Source organism: Cyanistes caeruleus, chromosome Z (genome assembly GCF_971803275.1).
Source record: "Cyanistes caeruleus chromosome Z, bCyaCae1.hap1.1, whole genome shotgun sequence".
Classification (NCBI taxonomy): domain Eukaryota; kingdom Metazoa; phylum Chordata; class Aves; order Passeriformes; family Paridae; genus Cyanistes; species Cyanistes caeruleus.
In genome coordinates this window covers 42,979,503-43,007,424 of record NC_141732.1, presented here as the reverse complement: position 1 = coordinate 43,007,424, position 27,922 = coordinate 42,979,503, and the positions used below count along the sequence as shown (strand labels likewise).

General features: G+C 39.3%; 1 protein-coding gene and 1 long non-coding RNA gene across 4 annotated transcripts in view; one reads left to right on the top strand and one right to left on the bottom strand.

The window, feature by feature from the left end:
- DAPK1 (death associated protein kinase 1) overlaps positions 1 to 15,503 on the top strand; it is an 85,922-nt gene extending 70,419 nt beyond the window's left edge. For all 3 annotated transcript variants that reach the window (XM_086868363.1, XM_086868361.1, XM_086868362.1), the window contains exons 19-26: positions 281 to 358; positions 2,372 to 2,594; positions 4,960 to 5,148; positions 6,887 to 7,084; positions 9,327 to 9,465; positions 10,797 to 10,917; positions 12,309 to 12,497; positions 13,107 to 15,503. In XM_086868363.1, coding sequence (XP_086724489.1) covers positions 281 to 358; positions 2,372 to 2,594; positions 4,960 to 5,148; positions 6,887 to 7,084; positions 9,327 to 9,465; positions 10,797 to 10,917; positions 12,309 to 12,497; positions 13,107 to 14,339 — 2,370 coding nt within the window. In that variant the 3' untranslated portion in view covers positions 14,340 to 15,503. The remainder of the gene's footprint in view (positions 1 to 280; positions 359 to 2,371; positions 2,595 to 4,959; positions 5,149 to 6,886; positions 7,085 to 9,326; positions 9,466 to 10,796; positions 10,918 to 12,308; positions 12,498 to 13,106) is intronic.
- LOC111941796 (uncharacterized) lies at positions 14,621 to 26,258 on the bottom strand. The gene is made up of 3 exons (XR_002870263.2): positions 23,578 to 26,258; positions 20,826 to 21,076; positions 14,621 to 15,830 (listed from the first exon to the last, which is right to left on the bottom strand). It is a non-coding gene; the product is annotated as an uncharacterized LOC111941796 (long non-coding RNA).
- Between the last annotated feature and the right edge of the window lie 1,664 nt (positions 26,259 to 27,922).

Here is a 27,922-nt window from a genome sequence, read left to right as displayed (position 1 = left end):
CAGTCTTTATCCATTGGTAAACAAACATTCACCTGCTATCCCTGTGAGTCAATATGCTGATGTGTCCCTCCTTTGTGACCTTTCAAATCTGTTCTGTGGGCAATATCTAGAAATCTCTATCACCCTCTAATTGGTGAGAAGAGAGATGGAATTCAGGGGGAGGAGTGTTGACTTTGCTTTCAGACTCTGGATTCAAAGTATCTCATTACAGTGGCATCCAGATGCTCATCTGTAAAAGAAAAATGAAGGAACTGCTGCTAATAATTTGTGTTTTTAACAGGATGGGAAAACAGCAGAAGATCTCGCCAGAGCAGAGCAGCACGAACACGTAGCCAGTCTGCTTGCAAGACTTAGAAAGGTTGGGAATGCTTGAATTTTAAGTGAGGTTTTCATCAAAGACATTCTAAAAGCTGTTGCAAAATTCCTTTCTGCAATGGTGTCTTTTCTTTTTTTTCTTCTTCCTTTTTATATTTTTAATTTGAAATTATGCTCTCAATTAAAACAAATATGTACATATTAAAGAAGCTGGCTAAGCTTGTCTGTACCACTGATTTATATCTAGCAGTGTCTGACAGTGCCTAGCAAAGCATCTAAGGTGTTTAGTAGAAAATAAACTACTAAGCACATCCCCCAAGATGACTTATTTCCTCACCATCACCATTTCACTTAGATTAAGGTTATGAAGGATGGGGGGGTTTGTGCCCCTCATGAAAATGTCAGTAATGTATGGAATAGTTGTATAAGACCTCAGTGTCAGCTTTTGATTCTGCAGTTTCAGTATATCCAAATGTCTTGCCAACTAGAGCAAAAAGCTGACCTGGGCTTGCTGCAAGGCACTATGTCTGACACATCTGATATGCATTGATTAGTCAGATAGGCAGCATCACTCATGCTGGGAAGGTTCAGAGCCTACTTGCCTGGAGATTACAGGCAAGAGCCAGACCAGTTAAAATAATCCTTTTATAGTTATAATGATGAGTCCTTGATTAGAGAAACTGAAATAAATGACCATTTCTATTGCTTGTAGACAATGGTGCAAACTGTGTATTGCCAAGGTAGAAGTAGAATTGTGTCCTTTAGGCCTGCCAGCAAATCTTTACTTCCTAGGATTGTAAACTAAATATGTATCAAGACATGAGAAAGTGCAAAGTTCAAACTTCCTTTGCAATGACAGCTTTTGTAAAGTTTGTCATAATAGGCTCCATTTTGTATAGTTACATCCCCACACCAAATTCTTATTTGTATCTGCATGCAGGCAAGTAAATCTGTGATTTATTCATGATGTAAACATGAAAGTAACACAAACTGACCTAGAACAAAGGAAGAAGGTCAGATAGATGTCTTTTGAAAGAAACATTAGTAAACTGTAGCTCTCCTCTTGAAAGTGGAATATACATTACTAAAGGCTTGTCTCTCTATATATGGTGAAAATGCATTATACTTTGTAATACAGAATCTAATCAATTGAAATTAACAAATTATATCTAACCACAGAAAAATATTCTAGTACTACTTAAAATTGTCAGTATCATCTAGCACACAGCATACCTTACACTTTCTTTTGGTGCTTGTGAAACATCTTGCCTCTAATACAGACATGTGAAGAACCTACTGCCATACTGGCTTTTGTGGAGGATCCAGTATTAGCTGTAACAGTGCAGTGTTTGCACACTGTGACAAACTTACTAAATAAATTCCTGCTGGTGAGGAAGGAACAAAATTGTATGCACTACTGTCTGTGTCAAATTTCTCAGCTCAGTTGCTGCATGCTTATAATTCAGGGGGGCTCATCCTACATGTAAATGGGTTCAGAACAACAGAGTCTCTCCCTCAGCTCCAAATGGGGGAGTGGAGAAAGGGAAGATTAATCTAGTTCCTTTGCCCTCACACTTCTCTGCTTTCTCCCTGTTCCCTTGAAAATCACACAAACATGCGAAGCACAGAAAAAGTTGATGTAAAGGAAAGAAGAGAACAAATGCACATTGAGTTGTTGGATGGCTCAGGTGATAGCTGTCACAGAAAAATTCTTCAGTTCCGCATATATATTTTGTAAGAGTATGTACATTGGTTAACCTTCTGAGACTGATGGGTTAGGAGAATGGGCACTGAAAGAGGCTAGTTTTGACACTTTGCTCATTTGCTTTATTGGAGGTCAAAATAATTCCATTCACTGATTTGAGCCTGAAGATGTGTGATTTTCATGAAACATCAAGGTGGCCCTCGAGAGTGAGCATTAAGCTCTCCTGTGTGCATGTCCAGTAACCATGGCTTGCATGATGAGCCAGAAAGTGTATCTAAACCCCATGCTGTTTGCTGGGAGGCAGAAGTTCCCTGCCATGAATTCTGATTTCTTCTTTGCGTTGAATTTTAGGATACACACCGGGGGATTTTTATCCAGCAGCTGAGGCACACACAGAATCCACAGCCTCGGATCAAACTGAAGTTGTTTGGATACTCTGGCTCTGGGAAAACCACCCTTGTGGAGTCCCTCAAGTGCGGCCTGATACGAAGCTTTTTCCGAAGACGTAGGCCTAGGCTGTCCTCCACAAACTCAAGCAGATTCCCCCCATCTCCTTTGTCTTCCAAACCTTCAGGTATGGTTTTGAGCCATGTTTGTATGTGAGAGAGAAAACAGTTTCCTCTTATTCTCTAAGGTTCTAAGAAGCTGTTGTCTGCACTGCATAAGACAGGACAGCCTAATCACGTAAGAAACAAAAGAAAAAGGGAGAGGGAATTGATTGACTTCTCTGTGCATAGGCTTGTATCTAAAGTAAGAGGAAGAAGACCAGCAAGTATGAAGGATATATGAGTAGTTAAGGTTTTGTTTGCTTACATGCTGCATAAGTGAACTTGCAGAGTGGAGGACAGGACTTGTAAACACTGCTGTTTATTTTTCACAAAAGGTCCTAAGCTGGAAATATCAGTTTCATTACTAGCTTCCTTTTTGCTGGAGGAACTTCAATAAACACCACAAAACTGGAACGGGTGCTGCATCTCTATGTGATTTTTAAGTAATAACAGGTTTCAGAACTGCCTCTGATGCCTTGGAGTGCTTTTCCTTAAGGTAGAGGATTGAATTAGCCCACTTAGAGCTGTCTAAAATTGTCTTCAAACAAGCTGAAAATGGAAGTTTTCTAAACTGAAGTAGATGTTTGCAAATATTAGGGAACAGATTGCTCATGCAGCACCAGCTGGCCTGTGCAAAGCAGGAAGAGCTACAAGGTGTGGAGAAACTAGCTAGGTTTACATTTAAACCTAGTGTGCCCAGTTTTTGAAGAACCCACAGGGGGACAGTGGAAAGACCAATGAACCATTTGTCCACATCCCTTTTCTAACACTGGGAGCCTACACAAGCAAGCAAAACATCTTGAGGAGCTCAAGCTCAAATTGATGTTTAGAAGTGACTGTGTAACTTACAGACAAGGCCAGGGTTGCCTTTTGTAAAAAGAAAAAACTTCTGGATAATACTTGCAGGTTTGGACTTTGTTCATCATTTTTAAGTAATATTAGAACAGTGCTAGTAGTAGTTTTTATTTCTACTTTCTCTCTATTCACCTGAGGAAGATATAGAGCATTCACAGAGTGGCTTAACAAGGCAAGATCCATGCCACAGAGATTGTTACTGCATTTGATGTTTACTTAACACCAGGGCCTCACATCTGTGACAACAGAAAAAAAAAAAAAACTTGATTAAATTAATCAATTAAAAGGTCTTGATTTATTTATCTTAATTCACTGTGTCATACAAAGGGCAATAAATCACTCATGGAATATCCATTCCTGAAGGCAGTACAGGAACATTTTGAGTAAAGATAGATTTTTTTTGTGTTGGCTGGTAACAGAACCAAAGAAGAGGTGCTCACACCATCATAAAATCAGAAAGATTGCCAGTCACACTGGCAAATCAGTGTAGAAACAAAGGTGAATTCGAAGCATGCCCTTCAAAAGAGCTTACCTAGATACAAAGCCAGAAAGATATGCATTTCTATACATACAAAGCTATTATGGTGTTATTTTAACATCTGGAAGTCTGGGGTTTGCTTCTTTCGGTGTATGTTCTTTTGGGATGCAAATCAGTATACAGCATGTAAATTATATTATGGGCTGATTGATGTAATCAGATAAATATTTAAATCAGCACAACTTGGTCTGTACTTGGTCACATGATTTGTTTATATGTTTGTTTAAATTCTAAAAATAAGTAAAAAATAAATGTGCAAATTCACTAAATATTTATTTACAAGAGCCAAAAGATTAATATACTACACTAGTATTTTGAAATATGAAAGCTGACTGGTAATTTTTCTATTGTATAACCTAAATATTAGAATTTGTGGACTAGTAAAGGAAAGAAATTCTTTATCCACTAGATGGTGCAAGTCAGTTAAAAAGCCCTTTCGTTTCTCATTTGTGCTCTGGGAATCTGAATAAACAAGAAATTTTAAAATTGTTTATTAGTAAAATAATTTTAGTTAAGGGCCTGTTTTTCTCTGCTGCTATCCCAGAGACAGTTGTTACATGAGGATATTATTTTATCCTTACTTATAGGAATCAATAATACAAATATGTGACATTCTTATGCCAATAAGAATAGATCATGCAATGAAATTGTAGCCCTTAGCTAAAAAAAAAAAAAAAGGTAGTATATCTTTGCAACATAGAACTTTAGCTATTCAAACCTTTCATACATATAAATTTCAGTTTTCCAGGCTTCCCACTCAGAGGTATATCTGCTAATGGACATAAGTGCTTTATAGTAGGATCATTCTAATATTTTTCTTTTAATCATTCAGAATAAGAATGTGGTTTTATATGCCCACAGCTTCAAAGACATCTCTTTTCTTTGAAGAGTACATTGGGCTTTTTAATCTGCTTTTATGGCTTGCATACTTGTTTTGAAGTGATCTTGTTGTGATTTTCAAATGATTTTGTAATCTCATTTTCCTTTCCCTGACCCAGTTTCAGTAAGTATTATGAATCTTTATCCCGGCTGTGAAAATGTCAGCGTGAGAAGCCGTAGTATGATGTTTGAGCCAGGCCTGACCAAAGGGGTATTAGAAACCTTGGTGTCACCTGCTCATCACTCTCCCTTCTCTTCTGACGACCAGTCCACCAAGGCCATAGACATCCAGAATGCCTGCTTGCATGGTAAGAAGAGCCCTGGGTTGGGATGCTGCAGGATCCATGCCATGTTAATGCCATTTTACTTGTTTTTTTAAAATAAAAATGGTGAAGTCTGAGTTGGTTTAGTAGTGGCTGTGTTTGACAATCCAGCACTAGTGGGATTTAATTTGTTTGAGAATGTAAATCTGCCTGAGGTTCTGTAACTGTTGTAATATACATTTTAATCACTCATGTCAGAACTTAATGGTATTATATAGAAACGTTTCTGAGGTAAGTGGGAGAGAAGAAAAGAGAGATTTGGTATGAGAGGAGCAGGTCAGCAAAGTGGCTACCGGTATGAAGGCTTCTTCACCTATACTATATGTCGTCTGGGGATTTTATCAGATTTAATATGGTCCCATTTAGTTGTCACCATTTAAGTATATTCCCAGCTATGCAAAGGACATACCTTTCTCACTCCATGTCAAGGGTGAAGCATATTTAGTGAGCCCTGGAGCTCATCAGTCACTGTGAGTGGAGCTTCTGATTTAATTTATTTTTTTGCAAGGAAACTAACTGCTCTGCAGTAGTTAGCAGTAAGCAGTAGTTAGCAGTAAGAGGGGTCAGTCTCAGAAGGTGTCGTAAGTACGCACATGGCTTTTGGCTCTGAGACCACACAAATGCCTCTACTGCACCAGCCATATTAATTGTCATTTATATAGGTGGTCAGGTCTCCTTCATAAGGAAGATGTTTTGTGGGCTTTAGCAGCTGCAATTTTAAAACTGAGTTAGTATTAATCAAGGATTTACTTGGAGACAGAAACCTGCACAGTAACAAATGCAGTGACAAAACATTTATTCTAGGCGCTGAAGAGTTTGCAAAGTAGCTAAAGCTCGTTCTTTGTGCAGGCTAAATTCTTCAGTATTTCTTCTTTCAGTATAATTCGAAGCCCTGTCAAATTTTGCAGGAAACAGAGTTGTGCCATGGATTGTCAGAAGGACTTTTTTCCTTCTCTGTACTGTCTTGATACCGAACGAAGTGTACACACAGGTGAACTCCTGCATGGCTGAAGTGTTCTGACTTCTCTCCTTCTAGAAGCTTGAAGGGCATCTTCATCACCATTTATTTAGTTAGAAGTAGTACAAGTGCGGCAGACATCACCCTGATCAAATGGTGCATCTGGGAAGTGCAACATACTAACGTTTTTCTCACCCAAAGCTAAAGGAGATGACAAAAAGAAGCATGGAGCTCTTGGAACCCTTAACATGGTGATTCTTCATCCCTGATTAACCAACAGTGTAAAACAAAGCAACTTCTTTTTACAGTGTGCTTCAGTGTTTTTTAAAATCAATGGTGGCATGTTAAGAATAATTAATAAAAATATTAAGCTTTTTTGAAGTGAACAAAATGGGAGCTATTATTAATGGTTTTCAAGACAATTACAAGATATGCTGCTGTTGTTCAAAGCAAAGCTCAATTTAATTGCATTGGACTGCATACATTTAACAGAGGTACTTACCTATGGCATCCAGCTAAATGTCCTATAGAAGGAATGTGAGAGAGGAAGATTTTGAGGGTCCAACTGCTAAGCCTTGGAGACTGACTGAAACTCATTCCCTTTGCTCATGATTGCATTTTCAGTCTTGCTTTCTCACATGCATACAGTTTATGTTTGTGAAAGTTTAAAACAGATTAAATGTTTTGTTTATATTACCACGGCTAGAAAATGTTTCATGCTTACTGATAAAGTGTAATCTCTTCATCTGTTCATCTGTTTTTCAGGAGTTGGTGATTTCAGCATCTGGGAATTCTCTGGGAATCCTGTGTACTTCTGCTGTTATGATTATTTTGCTGCAAATGATCACACTGCAATTCACATAGTGCTTTTTAGTCTTGAGGAGCCTTATGAAATCCAGTTAAACCAAGTGACCTTTTGGCTCAATTTCCTGAAATCATTGGTCCCAGTTGAGGAGCCAATAGGTATGTTCTCATGCTTGTTAATGAAGTATTAGAGATCTGTAGAATAAAGCTTCTTGTATTTCTCTGCAACTCTGTACATCATCTGTGTTTGATCTTCATCCCCATGTATTCAAACAAACTTTACATTAGGTTTTTTGGCAAAAGGGAATTTTATCTGTGGAAGAAGCCAGAAGAGTTGCACACACCACTTTAGTCCAATTAAAAAGTGTCACAAAGCACAGTGCAATATGTTGTGGCACTGGGATTTACATCTGTACATGGCAGATGAAGTTTTATGTCAGATAAGCTGTCAAGAGTGTTTCAGAGGGCTGGAACCATTCAAAACCAAGTTTAGACACATTGCTTAAGTTCCTCTTACATCTAACCCAAATAAATGATATTTTCAGCATAAATTAGTCATGTCAGTGACAGCAAGAAAGAACAGTATTATGGAGCAGCATTACCCCTTAGTATGTGCAACTTTCATGTGTTTAACTAGAGTTCTAGTTAGACTTCAAATATGATAACTGTTTGGTGCTGATGGACAGAAATCAGTCTTTCTTTTAAATTTTGTATATGCTCCAATTTTGCACAGGTTTTAAGTAATTTGTTTTCTATTTAGGCTTACTGAAAGTTACTTGGTGGGCAAACTTAAATTAACTTAAATAACATTTTTCTTAAAAGGCCTAGTAGTCCAAGTGTATATACAGTAAATTATAACTTGTTTGCATATGTAGATGAGTATTGGTCTGCAAACTGTGACATTTTCTTGGACTAACCAAGCTCTGACACGTGTCTTGATTCTGATTGGAAAGACTATTCCAGTCAGCTGATCTAACTCAGCACTCTAGGACATTTGTAACAATGCTAGGAATTCACCAGACATGTATTAAATACTTAACATTGTGCAAACAGTTATTTTCTCTCTCTTTCTGTGTTCTACCCTGTATTATCTCAGCCACACAATGAGCCAAATCCAACCCTTGGTTTTCAGTTCAGGCATCTGCATTCTTTTCTTTTCTATTTTAGATCAAATTACAATGTTAATAATATCAGCATTTGGATCTAACCAACAGCAAATTACCTGAGGAAGTTAAAGCTCAGAAATTTGCAAAAACATGACAAAGCTGCAAATACAGCTAATTTGCAACTGCTGAAAGCTTTTCACAGATCCTCAGTCTCAGTTGATTTTTTCTTCTTGCTTATCTGATTATCAACATTACTTAGCTGCTTCACTTAAATCTGTGTTTATACTGATCAGCTCAATCTGGGTACCCATGCATCTGTGTTGCTACAAATCTCTCAAGTAATATCCAGTAACTGATGTTTGCAGAAAAGTTAAAACTCTTGGAATTACTTTCCAGTTATTTTGTCCAAGTCCTTAGCTGCCAATTAAATAAATAAATTAATTAGAAGAAGATAATTACAAACTTGCCTGGAAGTGCTATGCAGAGATTTGGGGAAATGGCTTTTTATGAGTTAATCAAGATTCTGTAGCTCTTAGTTGATAAGAACTGAGCAGTGATGTAAGCATATTTCTCCCATGGACCCTTTTTTTAAGGCTCAAAGAGCAGGATTGGGTGTACTGTGTCTTTTAAAAGTAGCTTAATGATGTCTTCTCTCTTCTGGGATATGAGTTTGAGAAAAGATTGAAAACTCTGTGTTCCTTAGTGTCACCTCATTCATGCCATTTGTATCTTTCTTTCTTTCTCATTCTTTTTCATGGCTTCTGCCAGGCTTTCCTACTTAACTCTCACCTAAGTGAGAGGTCATTGTTTGTGTAAGTACTGCAAAGTAGCATTCATATCAACATATGAATGCTGTAGATGTTTGTGTTCCTACAATCCTCTATTCTGCACCTGTAATATTAAGGACTATTCAAAGTTTATGCAAAACCCTTTCAAGAAGCTGCTGTTTCTAATTGTTTTTTTCCTCAAGCTGTCATAGTTGAGTTAGTAGCTGTATCATTAGCGCTACCAATTACTGTTTTTGTTAAACCAATAAAGTAACACAATATTAACATATCTGATGTTATGCAAGTAGTCTAGATATTAAAACTGAGCCTTATACAGACAGTCCTATAAGCAGATAGTTGCCAGAGCACCAGCAGGTACACTGTTAATGGCTATGCTCGGAATTGGTAAATCACTACAAAGGTGGCTGGTGTGAAGAATGTAAAATGTATTTCTGCATTTCTGGCTCAGTATGAGCCATCTCCATAGGCATGCCTCATATTGAGGGAGTCCTCTTGTTTCTCTTCTAGCATTTGGTGGAAAGCTGAAAAGCCCCCTGCGTGTTGTTTTGGTTGCCACACACGCTGACATCGTCAATCTGCCTCGGCCTGTTGGGGGAGAGTTCTGGTATGACAAAGACATCTCCTTGTTGAAAGAAATCAGGAACAGGTAATGGGAAGTACATTTGTACATCATGTTTAAACATGCTAATTGGAAAGAAAAATACTAAAAGGCATTGGAATAGGTAAAAGGTTTTGTATGGCTTATATGATACTATGATATTTTGAATATGTTCAGGAAGCATATGTTGTGCTAAAATTGAAAAAATTACCAATAGTACAGCAAGTAAGCTCCCCTGAGTGAGCTAAAAATAGCCAAGTTGTGTCAAAATTAACTGCGGTGTAGGCAGTCTCACCCTGTAAACACTGGGCTACATCCAAAGACCCATTCCAACTTTCTGTCTAACATCTTGGTTCTGGGGTTTTTTGCTGGTCTCAGAAAAGTAGGCCATTTTCAGCTAAAAACTCTGAACGCAAAAGAGGAAACATTACCAGAGAACTGCTCTTAGCTCTTTACTGATTTAGGATAGGTATGTAAAAGACTTAAATGAGGCCTGGAAGTACTCCCCACACAGTTTGCAGAAAGCTGGACATTGTGGAGTCACACAGGTGACAAGGTCATCCAAGAGGTACCTAGGAGATAGTGAAACTTCTAGAATTCTTCAGCAAATGCCTGGAGCACACGCTAATGGTAGATGGCAATAGGGAATTTTCCATAAACATAGAATTGTTTAAAGTAACAATACCTTATGTTTAGAGTAAGCATGTAAGTGAGAAACACTGGGTATGAAAAATCATCCACACCTGTGAGTATGGACACTTGTCTGGGCTGTACAACAAACAGAGGTAGGAATTCCAGCACAGTGGTGTGGGGGAGGGTAGTATCTTAAGTATTAATTAATTAATTATCTTAATCAATTGAAATAAACCAAGAGAGAAATACCTGTGTGTTATCTTTGGTGCTGAAATCCTTTTAAATGCAAATCTGTCCAGAGCTAGGCAAACAGGTTTGTGTGGTTGGAAAGTCAGAAGGAAGTGAGAAAGAGAGCTGTTGACAGCAATGACTACTAAACTATTTAAAGTGAGAAGAAAGCAAGCAACAGACATTAAGACCTTAAAAAGAATAAATTCCTATAATCTCTTCTAGTAAAATGTTTCGTTTTGTAATTAAAAGTCATGCTGTGTAGTTACAATTTTCTTATGCATAGTCACTCTTCATCCTGAGAGAAAACGATTTTCTCTTAATATCTCTGCTTATTTTCAGGAAAATTATACAGCATCTACAGTGTCTGTGCTTATAAAATATCTCAGCATAATCATTACTTGAACTTCATAATTCCTTGAGGAAAACAACTCTAGTATAATTTAAGATGGAAGTACAATTGTATTAAGAAATATAACAGATTTGGGGCTAAGTTAATAATAATTATTTTCCTTTAGATTTGGAAACGATTTGCAAATTTCAGAAAAGTTATTTGTCCTGGATGCTGGAGCATCTGGGTCTAAAGATATGAAGCTTCTTCGAAATCACCTGCAAGAAATAAGAAGCCAGATAATTTCTGTAAGTAGTGTCTAATGATCTGACTTGCATCAGACAAAATGTGAATATCTTGTGTACTAATCTACTGTAAATTTCAAACTTAGAACAATGAAACATACAGAAACCACTGTTTTCTGATTTCTAAGCCACACACTTGACAGGTATTGTGATAAGCAAAGCCTTGACATTAAAGATTCAGTCGGTATTTTGAAAATAGTAGCTGTTTTAAGCAGATGACCAAAATACTCTCTGTTGAAAGGAAACAATTTGATATTTCAGTTTAAAGTCACAGTTTCGGTTTTTGATTGGCAGTGATTGGATTTCAGCACTGCCCCCCCCTTTTTTGGTTTTTTTAATCATGATATGCATAGTATTACATGCATACAGCATAGTATTACAGAGAAAGAGAGAAATATATTATAAATATATTTCAGGGAAATAAGTTTTTTCACTAAAAACCCACCAGAGTAGAACAGTTTTCTCAACTGTTAGAAAAATAATTCCAAATATATATATGTAAACTGAATATGTATTAACCTTTTACTGCATTTTTAACTGAAAAATATTGCTTGCAGTTGTATCTGTGTGAGTAGGTATATGCATGTGAGACTAAAGGTAAAGTGTAGCCATGATTTGATATTATCACCATGAATCCATAGGGACTTCCATATGAAGGGTGACCAAGTCAAATTTTTTGTAGCCTTTGTTAAGTGGATTAATATTATGTTACACAATGAGATTTTCTGCAGCTACTTTTGAAATGTATTTTTTTGTAATTGATTAAAAGTGTATGTATTACTGAGTTAATTCTGTGGATTGATGAAAATACTTGGATTCATGCAAAATTCAGCCTATTTTACATTCCTGATGGTCTCTTGATTTTGTAAGCTTTTCTTCACTAAGAAAGCTTTATTATAGCTATTGTCACTAGCTTGAAATCTGAAGGGATTTACTGCAAAGAAGCGGAGGCTGTGGCTTGAGAATGTAGCAAGAGTGCATCAGTGAAGTCTGAGGCAATCACTAAATCAAAGTACCACTTTTGCTTCTTACTTAATACCCTGCTGTCTCATGTTTTGAAGTAAAATGATCATGTGTACTAATCAGTACAGATTCTAAATAAATTCTGATCATTTCAGAAATAAGCATTAACTTGTAGATGCATGACAGCAGCTCATGGTGATATTTGGAAAATTTGCTTATTTCAGTGAAAAAACTGGTTTCTGCAATTCACTTTTTTAAGAAAAGGTAGGTAGGTCTTACAGCAAGTGAATGCCAGATGAAAGAGTAAGGGTCCAGCACAAAGGGAACTCTTAGGTCTGAATATTCATTATGAATGCATCAGACCTCCATTAAAACAAACAAAAAAAATACTACCACTATTCTCAAATGAATGTTTTCTGTGCTTTTCTAAGACTTGCCCACCTATGACTCACCTGTGTGAAAAAATAATCTCCACACTGCCTTCCTGGAGAAAAATTAATGGACCCAACCAGCTGATGTCCTTGCAGCAGTTTGTGTATGATGTACAGGAACATCTTAATCCCCTAGCAAGCCAAAATGACCTACGGCATATTGCACAGCAGTTGCATAGCATAGGAGAAGTAAGTATTTTTATCTAAATTCCATCTCTTTATTTGCAAGATACTGTTCTGGTAGAATATTGCTTTATAAGTTTAAGCAAATGTCTAAAGTTGTTTGGTTTTTTTCTCTTCCTCTTAAGACATCATGAGAAGCAGAGAATGCTTATTAATGCTTTCTGTTATCATTATACATCTTGTGGCCTCTATTTTGTTCAATGTAATATCTTTGAGACAGGAAGAATTAGAGTTTATTACTATAGTTGAAAGAATATAAAATACCCAGAAAGGATCATTATGTTTCAGCTTCACTGAAATGTTCACTGCATATGAAAGATCTATATGTGTCCATTAGAAATTGAGTAGTAGGATAACACCTTTGCATAAATAGCTTGCAGGGCATGACTAGGCTTTCCAGCTGTTGGGCTCTAATCATTTCATTACTAGTGTAAAATAACAGCAAGATCTGGTTTTTGTTCTCAGTACTTGACATATATTTAAATGCACTGTTGTTTTTTTCCCTGTGAGCAGTGTTAATCAAACTGTTTGGTCAGTCTGTTAGGAAGGTGAGAATGTGGGCTATCATCTTGTACTTCACAAGATGTAAACAGTAACTTTCATATTTATAAACAGATTAACATTATGCAGAGTGAAACTGTCCAAGATGTTGTGCTTCTGGATCCTCGCTGGCTCTGTTCTAATGTGCTTGGAAAAATCTTGTCAGTGGAGAACCCAAAAGCCCTCCATCACTACAGAGGTCGGTACACCATAGAGGACATCCAGCGTCTGGTGACAGATAGTGACGTGGAAGAACTGATACAGATTTTGGATGCCATGGATATTTGTGCAAGGGACCTTAGCAGTGGAGCGATGGTGGATATTCCTGCTCTTATAAAGACTGACAATCTCCACAGGTCTTGGACAGATGAGGAGGATGAAGTGCTGATTTATGGTGGTGTTAGAATCGTTCCTGTGGAACATCTTACCCCATTTCCTTGTGGAATTTTTCATAAAGTTCAGGTGAATCTCTGCAGGTGGATTCATCAGCAGAGCGCAGAGGGAGATGCTGATATACGTCTGTGGGTAAATGGATCAAAGATTATGAATCGAGGAGCTGAGCTTTTAGTGCTGCTGGTCAACCATGGGCAGGGTATAGAGGTTCAAGTTAGAGGACTGGAAACAGAGAAGATCAAGTGCTGTTTACTTCTGGATTCTGTGTGCAGCACCATTGATAACTTAATAGCCACAACCTTACCAGGTCTTCTGACCGGGAAATATTACCTTAGTCCTCAGCAACTGAGGGAACACCATGAACCAGTAATGGTCTACCAGCCCAGAGACTTTTTCCGTGCGCAGAGTCAAAAGGAGACATCACTAACTAACACTATGGGGGGATATAAAGAGAGCTTTAGCAGTATACTGTGTTTTGGGTGTCTTGATGTTTACTCCCAGGGAAGCCTAGGAATGGATATTCATGTTTCTGATCTGAATCTGCTTACCAGGAGAAAACTAAGTCGACTTTTGGATCCACCTGATCCAATGGGCAAAGATTGGTGCCTTCTTGCCATGAACCTGGGCCTCCCTGACCTTGTTGCAAAGTACAATACAAATAATGGAACACAAAATTATTTTCTCTCAAGCCCAGTTCATGCCCTTCTGCAGGAATGGAGTAATGCACCTGACAGCACTGTAGGCATACTAATGTCTAAGCTGAGAGAATTAGGTCGCAGAGATGCAGCAGATTTCTTACTGAAGGCATCTTCTGTATTTAAAATTAATTTAGATGCTAATGGTCAAGAGGCTTATGCCTCCAGTTGCAACAGTGGAACATCTTATAACTCGATTAGTTCTGTAGTGTCACGGTAAGAAGAGGTGTTTTTTGTGGGCAGCCTTTCAAAGTGCAGAAAGGATAAAAGATACAGTATAAAAGTTACAGTGCATACTAATTTATGAGCTTTTGCATCAGAGGATTCTTCTCTGGCACCACCTTTTATGTGCATAAACTTACTACTCCTAACTGTGAATTGTTGCTCTTTATTAAAAAGACTGGTGTACTTCTGGTGGTTTAAAACTATTTCTGATTGAGAATGTGCTGCTTAATACTGCCATTTCAACTGGAAAGTCTTAACTTTTGGATTATGTACTGCAACTGTTTTCTATAATTCTTCCCATAAAAGTTAGGGGGAGAGGAATAGCACATGGTACCTTATATGTGTATGTTCCTTACATATTTTTTTTTTTTCTTTTAACTGTGTTCTCTGCTTAACATTTTTCTATATTTGTAAGGGGAGAAATCCACCATTTGTGGTCAGTCTGACCAAACTTAAGCGCATTGTTTTTAGCTGAAAAAGTGAGTGCCTTTTGCAGAAGGGAGAGTGCAGTTGATTTGAATGACCCTGCTGGAGTTACAAGAACATGCTACCTCTGTTTCACTTAAATTGTCTGCATGCTTTTCATTGCAAGTGGTGCTTGCCTGTTAATTTTTCCTGCACTTCTAAGTCATTGGTGATGACTCGCGCAGAGCATTCTTGTGCCAGTACTACAGGTATAGATGTGATACCTAATCAACTTCAATTAAAGTCAAATCATAATGTGAAAATCTCTTAAACTTGCCAATTATCATGCTTCGTTATTTCCATGCACCTCAGGTAAAAGTTCATATCATTATAATAGAGCTCAAAAACACAAGTGTTGGATACTACAAATAATATTGTCTAGCTGTCAGTTGTAATTTGTGTATAACAAAGGTTTTCTACTATTAGATCCTGCATTACTTACTTCCTGTACTTGAAAACTTTGATGGGGATAAAAAAAAAAAAAAGGAAGCAAGGTTTCTTGCAGTGATAACTTTAAAATTGATATGAGGGAATATGATTCATTCTCTGTTCTAAAAAGCATGTAATTTTCATGGTGCGATAAGTGTTTGTTTATATATATTGTATGTATATATATTAAGACTATTTTTTCCTTAATCTTACATTGTAGTAAATTTTAAAGGATTTTTCTACAAATAAACTGTTGCTTGTTGCATCCTTGTTGATCACATTCTGTTGCTGAAGGGTATCAAAACTTCTCTTTTCTTCAGAGTCAGAATTGAGGAGAGGTAATGCCTGCCTTCTGAAGTTCTGGGAACCTCCTGTTTGACTTCATGGGGATTTCTTAGTATGCTGCAGGAATATTTTTGGGGTTTTTTTAATTGCAGAGATGGTGCCTGTGCAGCAGAGGCATCTGCATTCTTTTGAACAAATGGCAAGCCAAAGCAGTTTGCTACATAGCTTTTCCTTTGTGGTTTTTCATAATGGAAAGCAAGACAGCAAATGTGAGTCTGTCATCAGGAATTCTCCAGATAATGCCATGCTGCAGAGAGAGAAGACACTGCATTAGAACTTGTGCTCAAACAATGGTCCTTTACATTAATTATCCCCTCATCACACAAGGTCCTCTGCTGGTGCTGCTTATTTAAAATCTCAGCATCTCTCCCTGATAGCTGCACAGTCTTGGTATGGCACGCTATGCAGGCATCTTTGCACAATAGTTCTGCCCTGCAAAGGATTTAAGCAAGATCTTAAAATGCTAGTTGCTGTTTCCCCCTGCCTTTGCCTATTTTGCCCTTGCTTTATTAAATCTTTCCCCAGGCTCCAGCTATTGTTGGGTTCCATAGTTAACCATTCTTTTAAAATCTAGTCCTCAATAAGAAGTATGGTTTATGAGCAGTCCTACCCTGAGCTCTCTGTGTTTTGATATTCTGCCCACTGCTGCTCTTAGTGGCTCAGTGCAGAGCCCAGCTCTATGCAGCCTGTATTTATCTCTGTCAACTAATGACCACTTCCATACCTCCACTTCCAGCTGCAGACATGTTTAGTACTTCTGTCAGAGTCTGGTAAGTGGAGGGGTCTTTCTCATGTCATAAAACTTCCTGTGTTTCTACCAGAAAAGGCTTCCTCTCCAGCCCACTTTCCCAAATGCTTTATGTACACTTGAGATGTGTGGTCAACTTACCAACGCTGATTAACTACTCCTTTTACTTTCTTTCTGTTTTTCCCTTCCCAACAGTATTTATTACATGTTTCTCTCTCACAGTTCCTTGCTTCCATTTACTATAAAATGCAGACCTGGGTGTATAAATTACTTAGTGGACTCTATGGTGAACCTTTGACTAGCAGTTACTGCATCATTTATGGTTTTCATGGTAATACGCTCAGGAAAGTGAATCACAGTCACAGGACAGCTTTGGATTCCTTTCTTATAAATCCTGTGCTACTGATAAAAAAAATAAAAACTTTGTTTCCTAGCATGTAATTTGGGGATAAAAAAAAAAAAAGGTTAGCCAAATTGATACATGTGAGTATCCCTTCTGTTGCTTCACTTGTATTAATGTATCATCTTGTTCTTTGTGAATGTGACTAGGAGCAGAGCTTCATTCTGCACTTTCTAGAACTGTGTTTAAAATATGCAAAGATCCTGCCCTTTCTCCATTTCTCTATTTTCTTCCAGAAATGGAGAAAATGGAGTTGTTTGCAAGGTCAAAAAAGTTTAAGTGTACAGAATGTATAGTTCATGTAAGGAACATGGTAGGTTTAGCTCCTGACAGTGAACTGAAGCTGGATACTAACCATCTTTGTAGCTTCAGAGAAGACCTGCTGAAACATGATATTGAGGATAAAGCAACAAACGACAATTTTCATTTCGTCTTCAAAATCTATAATAGAGACAAACTCTCAAGTTTGTTGCTCAAGGTCAAGATGCATTACAGATTACTTTAGTTTAGGGAAGTATTCTACTGGCATCCTTCAAATCTTAAAGAAATTTTCTGAAGAAGATAGGGAGGAAGCAAACAGTTTGGTGCAGGCCATTTTCCCAGTGATTTCTCCCAAGCATGCAGCAGCATGCATCAAAGAAAGCGCTTCATATGGCTATTTTTATTGGGTGTTACTGGTTGTACTGTCTTTGAAAGTTTTGTTGCTGACCTGACTGCTGAGTTTGGAAAGCCACAAGAGATCAGTAGTTACATGCAAATGATTTTAAGGTGGGACAAGGGCATCCAGAGGCAGCCTTGGGTGGAGATGGATATATGTTTATATGATTTTTTATGGATGTATGATTTTTATTTTTATATTATTTTTATGGATATATGATTATATGAATTTTCTCACCTTAAAAGGATGAGGAGAAAAGGGTAAGACAAAGTGAGTCATAGGTTTTAGGACTTCTGGTATTCAAGTGATTGAGAAAGTTATGAAACTACAAGAGTTCAGAAACTCCTAAATGTCACATACTTGACAGAGCCAGGTTTAGAAAGGAGCCACTTTCCTGAATGGTCAGGTCTTTACAGAGAGCAACAGTGAAGTTTTGAGAGCTGGCTATGCTGGAGCCAATAATTCCAGGTCCTAAACTTCTGTTGGCTGTGTTACTCCCTCAATGGAGAAGTTACCTCCCTAATTCACTGTAACTTTTTTATAGCAGAGATGCTTTGTTGCAGCACCATTTAAAAGAGGTGCCTCAATTTGAATTGCATCGCTGTTTCAGCTTTGACAATGAAATGGAGGAGTAAGGCCCAAGTTGTTACTCCAAAAAAAAGTAAATGAAGCATGCTGTTGGCTAAGTCAGAGGAGATGGAGCATTACAGTATGTACGTGTACAGAAGGTGGCCTAAAAGCACTCTGCACAATATTAAAATTTATTTCTATTTGATTTTTTAATTATTATACTCAGTCCACTGTGTCACCAAAAACAAAAAGCACACTCCAAAAATTCACTCACGTTTCTTTTCAGGCATTGTCTGACTCACAAGACAAGGCAGTGGGTAGAAAAGAGAAAGAAAATCGGTTTTCAACAAGGCCTAAGGTACTTGCTTTCCAAAAAGTTTATGGCCAAGCCACACAGACCTTGCAGGTAGAAGTATTTGGGTCTTCAAAAGTCAGGTGAGCAGTACATAGAAGGGAGCATATTCCTCTGTATGGCTGCACCTTTTATCATAACAAGCTTTACAGGAGCAGTGGGACCAGCAGCTATCCTGTCTCAAAGCCAGATGAGGCTCTCGGTAGACCTGGTTCAGCTTTGCATTAACCAAACTGACCTAGTGTTTCTGCACCAGCCAGACTATTTTGGGTGAGGTCCAAATCCAACACATGCATATTTAAAGATCGTTTTTGCGAAAGCAGTTATGTTTCTGAGTCTGTTGGATGTATCTTAAAATTCCCTGGCCTGTCCTGGGACAAGGCAAACCTGGACCACCTTGCCCAAACTCTGGCTCCTGCTGTCACCAAGCCTAGGTCACCTACACTGCCAATATGCACTCGCATACCCTAGGCAGAGAGGAAGACTAAAGAATTTAGGGCAGGGTGATAAGGGGTCTCAAACAGGAGTGAATACTTGGACATGCTGCATCTTACATGGATTTCTTGGCAAAGAGATGCTGACAGCCTGAACCCACAACATACTCCTCCTGCAGAAATGTAGCATCTGCTGCGATGGTGTAGGCATTTCTGGTGGCTCTGTGTCCAGGCTCATGAATACACACTCTGTTGTATCGGCACAGGATTCAGAGTGCAGCTTGGTGAGGTATCTTCCCTATGGATTCAGGCATGGCCACAGCAGAGTGTAAAACAATTGGGGAAGCTCTGTACTCTGTGTGTTGGAAGTATAGTCGGGATGCTTCTGCTGCACCTCAGCAACTGAAGCTGGGGGGCTGGGGGAGCAGGCTGGAATTTGCATGAGTAAGGACTGAGTGAGACATCGGCATGTGGTGCACAGGGAGGGGAGGAAGAAGTTGTACTTTTCAAAACTGCTGTCAGAGAAACGTGGGAGAGAGGGGAAGGCTCTTGCATTAGGGAGGCTAGACTGCTGATGTTAAAAGACGGCATGTGAATGACACTTTGAGTCATCTCGTGCTTCACTTTTTCAGCTGCTCATTGCATTGCAAAATCAACTTTTTTAGCCTGGCCACAAAGAAGTATAGTTTGACTAGTCTGTTTCCCATGAAAGATGAATCAGCTTCACTCTCAGACCCCCTACACAAGACTGCTCACAAGTCAAAATAGACATAGCAAACAGCTGAGCAAAAAGAGCACAGAAAGAAGGTTAGCAGTGACTCCTGCAAACACTAAATTTACCTACAAAGCACTGTAACTTTGTATCATTTTTAGGTCTTTCTATTGGTTTTAAATGTGAGAAAAAACTACTCTGCAGAGTGCTGAATGAAATCAATTACTGCTAAGCCAAAACTTTTATTACTGGAAAAACAAAGGGTACAAGTCTGGAATTTTGTGCCAAAGGCAATATGTCAGTGCTTATGAAAGCCAGTATAGGTCCAGGTGAGTTCTAGGACAGAAACATAATATAGGACTAAGCCTATAGGATGGATTATTTCATCATTCCTAAGGTATGTATCTGCAGAAGCAGGAAAGGTATTTCTTTAGAAGTGTTTCCCAATAACACCTGATAGCTAGGATTAGACTCAGATTTGTTTACACTTAAGAAATTAGCCAACATCCTCTACAACTAGAATAGTTCAAATAAAAGTTTTCTACAGATCCCCTGGGGATTGTGTTGCCAGCTGGAGAATGTTGTAGCAATTACCCTGGAAAACATGGAAGGAGATAAATCACCGTAACCAATTTAGCATCAGATAGGATGGGCTAAATTTCCTCAGTTGCTCACAGACAGAAGGAAATATCACTTGCACTTGCTAGACCTGGTAGTCAGGTTTCAGAGGAAGCTCAAGGCATCATCTGCCGTATCAATCTGCTTATTGAGATTTAGAAAGGAGCTGCATGAATGTTTAAACTGATGGATTAACATAGTTTCCATGTAGGCTTTGAGAAATTAATCAAAGCACAAAGCTTGCAAATGCTACTGAGAAGAGGAGGATTTCCAGGCCTTTTTATCCCAGGTAGTAACACCTGCTTGAGAAGAGTTTTGCAAAACACTTATTGCTGCCATCCAGGAAAATACAGAAAGGAACCTAATCTGCTTTCAGTTTGGGTCTACAGGACAGATATGAGTGGATGAATACAAAGCTACCATGTGACTTCCCATCTGCCATTCATTCTCCAAGACATGCTGTTGGTTTGTACTTAGCAAAACAGGGAGAACATTTTTCAGCAGAAGGTGAAGTAGAGTTACAGGAAGAACAACCTCCTCAGCTGTGACTTAGCACCATGCAGTTGTCCTGTTTCTTACTATCATGGCTAGGAAAGCTCTACAGAACTACCAAAACCACCAAAGAAAAGCATGCCAGAGAGAAATTCTGCCTTGTTTTATACATCCATCTTCAGTAAGGATGTTCAGTTATTTAAAAGTTTAGTCTTCTGTGCTAGCATAGTACTTTCACAATTCCCTTACCAGACCCACCTTTCTGCTTTAAATTGCACACTGCAGGAAAGAGTGCTGCATCACTCATGTGAAACACTGTCTGTAGCACCAGGTGAACCAGGCATTGCACAGAAGGAGAGCACAGGTCAAAGTGAGTGCATAGGGTGCTTGTTAGATAAACATGATGGTTCCAAGGGCTTCTTTCTACCATCAGTTCAACCATGTTCCCAGCTCCAGCAAAATTCAGCTGCACAGTGTGGATGTGATCTCTGAATTTCCCATGGATACACCTGGAAATACCAAAATATGGCATCTAGTGAGGACAATAGAGGTGCAACTCTTTTATGTTTCTCTTTGTGGTGTGCTAGACTTAAATCATCTTTCACATTCCACCAGTGAGGTCAGGAGCAGACTTCATAGTCACAAAGGGGTCTCACTAAACTCTAGTTTGATGTTTGTGTGTACTTGTACTACAGCATTAAGCACTAAGGGAAACATTCCTGCCTCTTTCAGAGTTCATTGGACTACACCTTTTCATTTCCAGAAGTGAAGCCAATTTATATAAAATTGCTGGAAAACACTTGTTTTCAGCAAATATTTATCATCATCCTCTCTGAGGCACATTGTTTTTAATGTGTTTCAATTAAATCTCTAAAAGAAAAGTTTTCTCCAATGGAAAAACATAATCTTTGGCAGAAATTGTCTATAATCTCCTAAGAGAGACTTTGCCAGCTGGTACTTTGACTGGTAAGTGAAGTCATATACAAATTGTTTCTGTTGTTAGAAAAATTAGTTTCAAAATCTGGTATCAAAAAACTCCTGTAATCCACTGTCAATCTGAAGCCACAACTCTTTGTTACACATCTACATTGCGATACCACAGCGGAGTCATGACTTCAGTGTGCCTTTGCGTAACAGACAGAACTTGTGGTGGTTTAACACCGGCAGGAAATTAAACCCAAATAAACCACACCCCTTAACCCTGAAGTTTCCAGTAGGGGAGAAGGGACCACCAGGCGAGAATGAGGGCCAAGAGAAGGAGGGGCTCCCACAGACAGTGTTTCCTGACACCTTCCCACTGCAGAGGGGAAGGCAGAATGACACCCTTCTGCTGGGGCGACTGGGTTTTCCTGACAAAGCTGTGCTCCTGGGCAAGATGTGGGAGGCATGGGAGAACAACCTGGTCAGACAGTACTCAGCCCTGCCTCTCCCTGACACCAGCAGAGTGTGAAGGAAGACCACCTTCCTAACAGGAATTTAGGGCCTTGCATCTACGCATACACAGCAGGAATGAAGACTGTTATGCCACTGCAACCTTATTATTAACATCCACCAGGCCCACAGCCACATTTTGCATGAGCTAAAGCCAATTTCCATTTGTAGCTTGGAGAAATTGATCTGCAGACCTAATCTCAGCCAACTCAAGGGCTTACACTTCTATGCCTGTGCTGAGGTTAACTTCAAAATGTGAAGTGTGCAAACAGTGCTAATTTTGGGAATTTTGCTAATTTTGGGAAGCAGAGCAATTGCAAATACGGTAATTTGAGTTGTAAGAAGAAGCTGTTTTTATTCTCTTTCTGCAATTTCTATTTTTAAACCTGCCAAGTCAATTTATTTGTCTTTTTCAAATCTAGAAAACATAACGAAATATGGAAATCTTGTAGTATAAGTGCTTTTAGCTATATTATGAAAAAAAGACAACTAAGAAATTGGGCTGGAATTGCCCATTGTAAGCATTGTCCAAGTCTTTTGCACCAAGAGAGGGTCTGATTTCTGCCTCCTCTGCTTGGTAGGAGTGTTTCCTCCAGTGTGGACCAGAGGGTGCTTCCCAACACTTAAAAATCCCAGCTGGAGACACACTGTGTCATGCATGTAATTCAGACAAGGCCTTTATTAACCTGCCAACAACAGGGATTTTTTGAGTGCTCTGTTGCCATCAGGCAGGGTGTGGTGCAAGGTTATTAAACTGCCTCTGCCACTTAGTTTTCATCTGACACATGCTTAATTGTGAGGATGTCCTTCCTCCTATTAGTGTTTGAATTAGTTCCACTGTAGATGAGAAATGTTGTCCAAACCATGTTATACGGTAAAAAGTATTTAAAGCACAGCTCTAGTACTATGGTAGAGGCAAGTTTAGATGACATGTTATGTCCCCACATTTCCCAGCATCAGCCAGGAATAGCACTGTCTTATTCCTGATGGGCAGAGATGCAATAGTTGACATGACAAAGGGACTGGTCTGGATGTCCCTGTGGGGAGAGGAGGGCTGCAGTTTAAGCCATAAGTAAGAAAGAGACTTCATGCAATGTCCTCTGTCATCTCCTGCTATTTCTATTAATTCTGTAGAAGGAAACTGGTGATGAAGGTAGAATGGGAATGTGAAAAAGAAATAAAATGTGAAGTGACTTCTCAGCCTTGTCATATGGCTGGGGATATTATGTACTAGCAGCTGTTGATCAAAGGTGTAGTATTCAGATGCCAAGGACAGAAATCAGAGGCTAGGGTCAAAAAAAGGTTGATGTTCTTGCACGAGGAACATATTTCACAAGCTATGTAGCTTTGCTACATCATAAATAGCCATAGTCCTTCCTTCCATCCTGATTTTAATCCATCAGGGCATTCAAATTACAGAGTTTCTAATCTTGGAAGCTATATGTGCTTCTTCTATACTCTGCTCCCTGGAGCCTACCTGTGATTGCCAGCTCCAACAAGCTAAGTAAATAAAATTCTTTGGGGAGTGGGAATAGAATAATTAAGTGTTGAAATAATCAGACTAGAAAATGCCACTCACCTTTGGAAAACATCTACACTGCTTTCTGCAGGGAGCAGAGACAGTTTTAAATTGCAGCTGGAGGCAATGACAAGTCCTCTTCATTACTCCCCATGATGCAGAAAGAATCTTGGGAAAGGGAGGCCCTTGTACATCTGGATAAACAAAGCACCTGGAAAATAAGATAAGCCACTTGTTCTAAAGCCAGCACATGTTCTGGTGTGGTTTCCTGGAGAGCCCTGTACGTCCAGTTCTGACAGAGTCCTTTTAGATTGATTGCAAGAGGGAGTCTTCCAAGTTCTGCCAGCTTAGTAAATGCTGTGTTCAGGTTACCTAAGCTGTCTTGTAGAAGAAGCATGGTTAGAAGTTAGTGGGAAACAGTAAACAAAACTAAGCATGCAGCAGCTAATGTAACTACACATTTGGGGCAGAGAGGAGCAGGTGCTATTTTGGATGATAGCCACAGTTCAAAGCCTTAATCCATGTGTTTTGATCAGGAGACTGCTGGCAACTGATCAACAAATGTGACCAAGGCTGACGTCTCCTGTTTGGAGGGTGGTTGGTGTGTGAGAGTGCATGTGTGTTTATAGCTCGGGTCAGGACAGATGATAGGGGTTAGGTACTCTATTGCAGCAACTCCTCTGCTTCTCATGTTTTGCTTTTTTCTACTGTTTAGTTTTACTTTAGTCCAGAATATTTTGGCAAAAATGGAGAGAGAATAATAGAGATTTTATATATGTGTATATGTAAGGCTAGGTGTATTACATTCTGGTTGGTGTGAATCTCTGCCTGGCTTGCCACAGAAGAGATTTTACTCTAGTCTCAACTCTGTAAGTTTTGATCACCCATTTTTCCTGGGTTTCTTAAGCTGTGTTGCACTAAAAGGGGAAGACCTGTCCTGTTCACCCTTGCTTTGCAGTCTTTCGGGTTCACTCTACTACCAGGCATGCTCAGCCAGTTCAGCTCACTCATCCAGCAGGAAGCTGTCACTTGGCTTTGAGGGCATTGTTAGCAGCCCAACGAGCTTGCTGCTACAGCTTAGAGCAGAAATGAGAATTGACAGAAGAGGGAAGGGCCAGAATGTCTTTTTTCACCACTAATCCTGATTCAAATCAGCCTGAATTGCTTGGTAAACCACACCCATAAATACTTTCAAGCTCTGAAAAGGTTTGACTTCAGTATTTGTTTTAGCTAAAAGTATTTCCATAAGCTCTGGTAAAACTGTCTAGATGCCAGTGGCGCTTGGCAACAAATAAAACAGTCCTGTGCCCACTTCCAGGGAAACAGCAACTATCCCAAATCCAGAAACACTAGCAGATGTGAGCTGGGAAAGCCTGTACCCTGGAGAATGTTTAACCAGGAAAACAAGCCCTGAGTACCAATTGCACCTGCTCTGGAGAGGACAGCACCACAAATGCAGCCCAGTGTGGGACCACAAATGTGGGATTGACTTCCTGACTCACTGCTCTCTCTCCAGTACTAGGTTACTCCTGCTAGCAAATTGAGAGTGATATTCACAGCCCTTTCTTTCTCACCTCAAGCTTCTGGGTACAGCTAATTCTGGTCCATCTGTTGCTGAAGGCAGGGTTAGTACCGAAGAAAGGAAAAGAAAGTTTGCTGTGCTCTTGCCTGTACTACAGGATTCCTGTGCTGAAGTTGCAGAGTCCTTCCTTGACCCAGCTCTCCGTGCTATGGTGACAGGTAATAGTCCTGGTAAAAGAGCCTGCAAGGGCTGGGCTGCAGCTCAGCTCAGGGAACGTTTCTAAAACTAGATCAGTCTCAGTGCTGCAGAAGCTCTTGAACTTTCAACTGACCCTTACTTTTGCTAAACTGCTGAGAGCTGTATAGACTATGCTGGTCCTGCAGCACTGTCACAGTGCTGGACCTGTGCAGATGTGAGCTATTACCTCTCCACCTCAAGAGGACTTGGGCTTTACATGCTATGACAAAACAAGCACTGGGAGGAGAGAGGCCAGATGGAGGTGGGGATGAAAAGGCACAGAACATGAAGAAGAAATGTGGTACTACTCACCATTAAACATTTTTGAGCAAAACTCATCTGTGTGTCATCTGTCCCCGTCCATCTCTTTCATTATATCTATCAGATATTTTTAGTCTATTGGCTTTTAGATTTATTGCTTTCCTTTCCGTTTGAAAATAAAGGGGGAAAATCGCATGCTTTCATAGATAGGCAGCAGCTGCTGCAAATGTTGCTTCCTAAACCAATATAATGAGTAAGTTTAAATTTAAATTCAAAGTACTGTTACAAAACAAGGCTCAATTTTCCATTTCTTGCACACCCAATACCACTGGTGGTATCACTCTGTCTGGGAAAACATTAAAAAAACAAGCCAACAAATCATGCTAGTTCTGTCAGTGAGTCAGAGAGCATCTTCCTGTATTTGAACAAACCCTGGTGAATTTAATGGATGTTCCGTGATCCTGCTTCTGAGAATGGTCTTCATTTAATCTGTTCGCTCTTCACCCTGCAAAGCAACATGGCTTGCCATGCTGTGGCTAGGACGTGGTTCCTGTTGTCTGCAGGGGCCATGCTCCAGGACCAGTCTTCCAAGAAAGGCACCACACTGAGAGCAAGAGCAGAGGTCAGCTTGGACCCTGATACCAGGTCAAGTGTGACCAAGGATTAAGCCATTGCTTTTGCATGGTGGATTTCCCAGGTATTGCAGCTGGATGTGGTGGTATCACAACTAAACTCTTTCTGTATATTAGGGTGAACTTTTCTCCAACTTTTTCTTACCCAAGAACTTACACCACTTCTCACAATTTGACCTGCTTGTGGGAAAGAGGGTATTTTTTGTGTAACAGTATCAGCTGCAGACTTATCAAAGATGCAGCCTCCTCCAATTTCTCCCTGTCCCAGGATGTTTTCTGCACTGTGGGGAAGATGCACAGATTGGGAAAGTCACACTTCATGTGAATGGAGGATGGTATAAATTTTTACAACTTCCAGAGTCTTTGTGTCTCTAAGTAGTATGTGTAATAAAAAGGAGTACAGAAAGCTATTTATAATTTTATTAACATGTATGTTTTGTCTTTTATTTACTGTGTATGGAAACCCCATTAATTTATCATGGCTTTGGAAATCTGTATTTGTGCATTATTTCCTCTTCATGTATAGAACAAATGTACAGACCCATCAAAATAAGTAAGTAGAAAGGACTGTGCTGCGCTGTGCTGTGCTGTGCTGTGCTGTGCTGTGCTGTGCTGTGCTGTGCTGTGCTGTGCTGTGGAGAAAAACTGCCCAGTTCAGGACAGACAAATGGTCTGTCATTGCTGCTGCTGTGGGTAACAGTGGCCTTTCAAACTGTTTCCAAAATGCAGATGTACAACTTCTACCTCTCCAGCAATTAAAAGAATACACTAGCTAGGATATGAGGTACATTTGCATTGACTTAAAAGACATAAACCTGAAATGGAAATAAAAAGAACAAGAATTTTTTTCAAGTGGAAAATTAGAGACAGGATAGAAGGGCAAAATGTAAGCAAGCAGGTTTTTCACATCAGCAATTCTTTCAGGCTCTAGATTATTAATTTTTCTGTTTTAAAAACTGGCTTCTTCTTATTTTTTCCTGCTTAAATGTTTAAGGGTGTTTTCTTTAAAACTGTTGAAAACTAGCTTCAATAGTTGAGTACAGGGAAAAACTAAGAGAACATGTAGTGCTAAGCAGAAGAGTCATGCAACCAGTCTGTGTGAAGACATTTCCCTGCATAAGTATTTTATGTAAGCAAAACCCATTAAATACCTTTGAGGACTAAACTGAGAAATCCAAATGTTGAAGATTTTGTTGGAGGCAAAGATCTTCTTAGAGGGAATAATCTGTAGACACCTCCTTTTCTGATCTCATTTTTCCCTGCTTAGATAAGCCAGGCTTTTCACTAAGTATTTATCAATATTAATCGAGCAAGAGAAGGAGTACAGTCCCATATTCTGAAGCTGAGTTTCTGTAAAGAAACGGGAACCTGACTTTTTGGTTCCCTTGGAAGAGCTGTTTTTTCAGTGTTACAACATGCAGCTCCCACTGGTGTCCACTGGAATTCGGTGAGTTTCTAAAAGCTGCCTTTTGGCAGCATCAATAACCAGGCATACAAATAATCTTTGATGTCTTCCTGGCTGTAGCAGTTTATCAGTAGCACTGAGAGATTAACATGCCTCTGCCTCTGAAAGGAGGCTTCCAGGAGCTGCCTGCAGTTTACAGACACAGACAGAAAGTGTTGCTGGCTCTTTAGTATAGATACAGGTAAGAAAGTTCAGTCTTGTCATCAAGGAGGAGTGGGAGGAAGTGTAAGGGACTTTCTGAGAGCATCCTCAAAGGGCTCTAATGTGGCATATGCCAGCTAAGAGTTT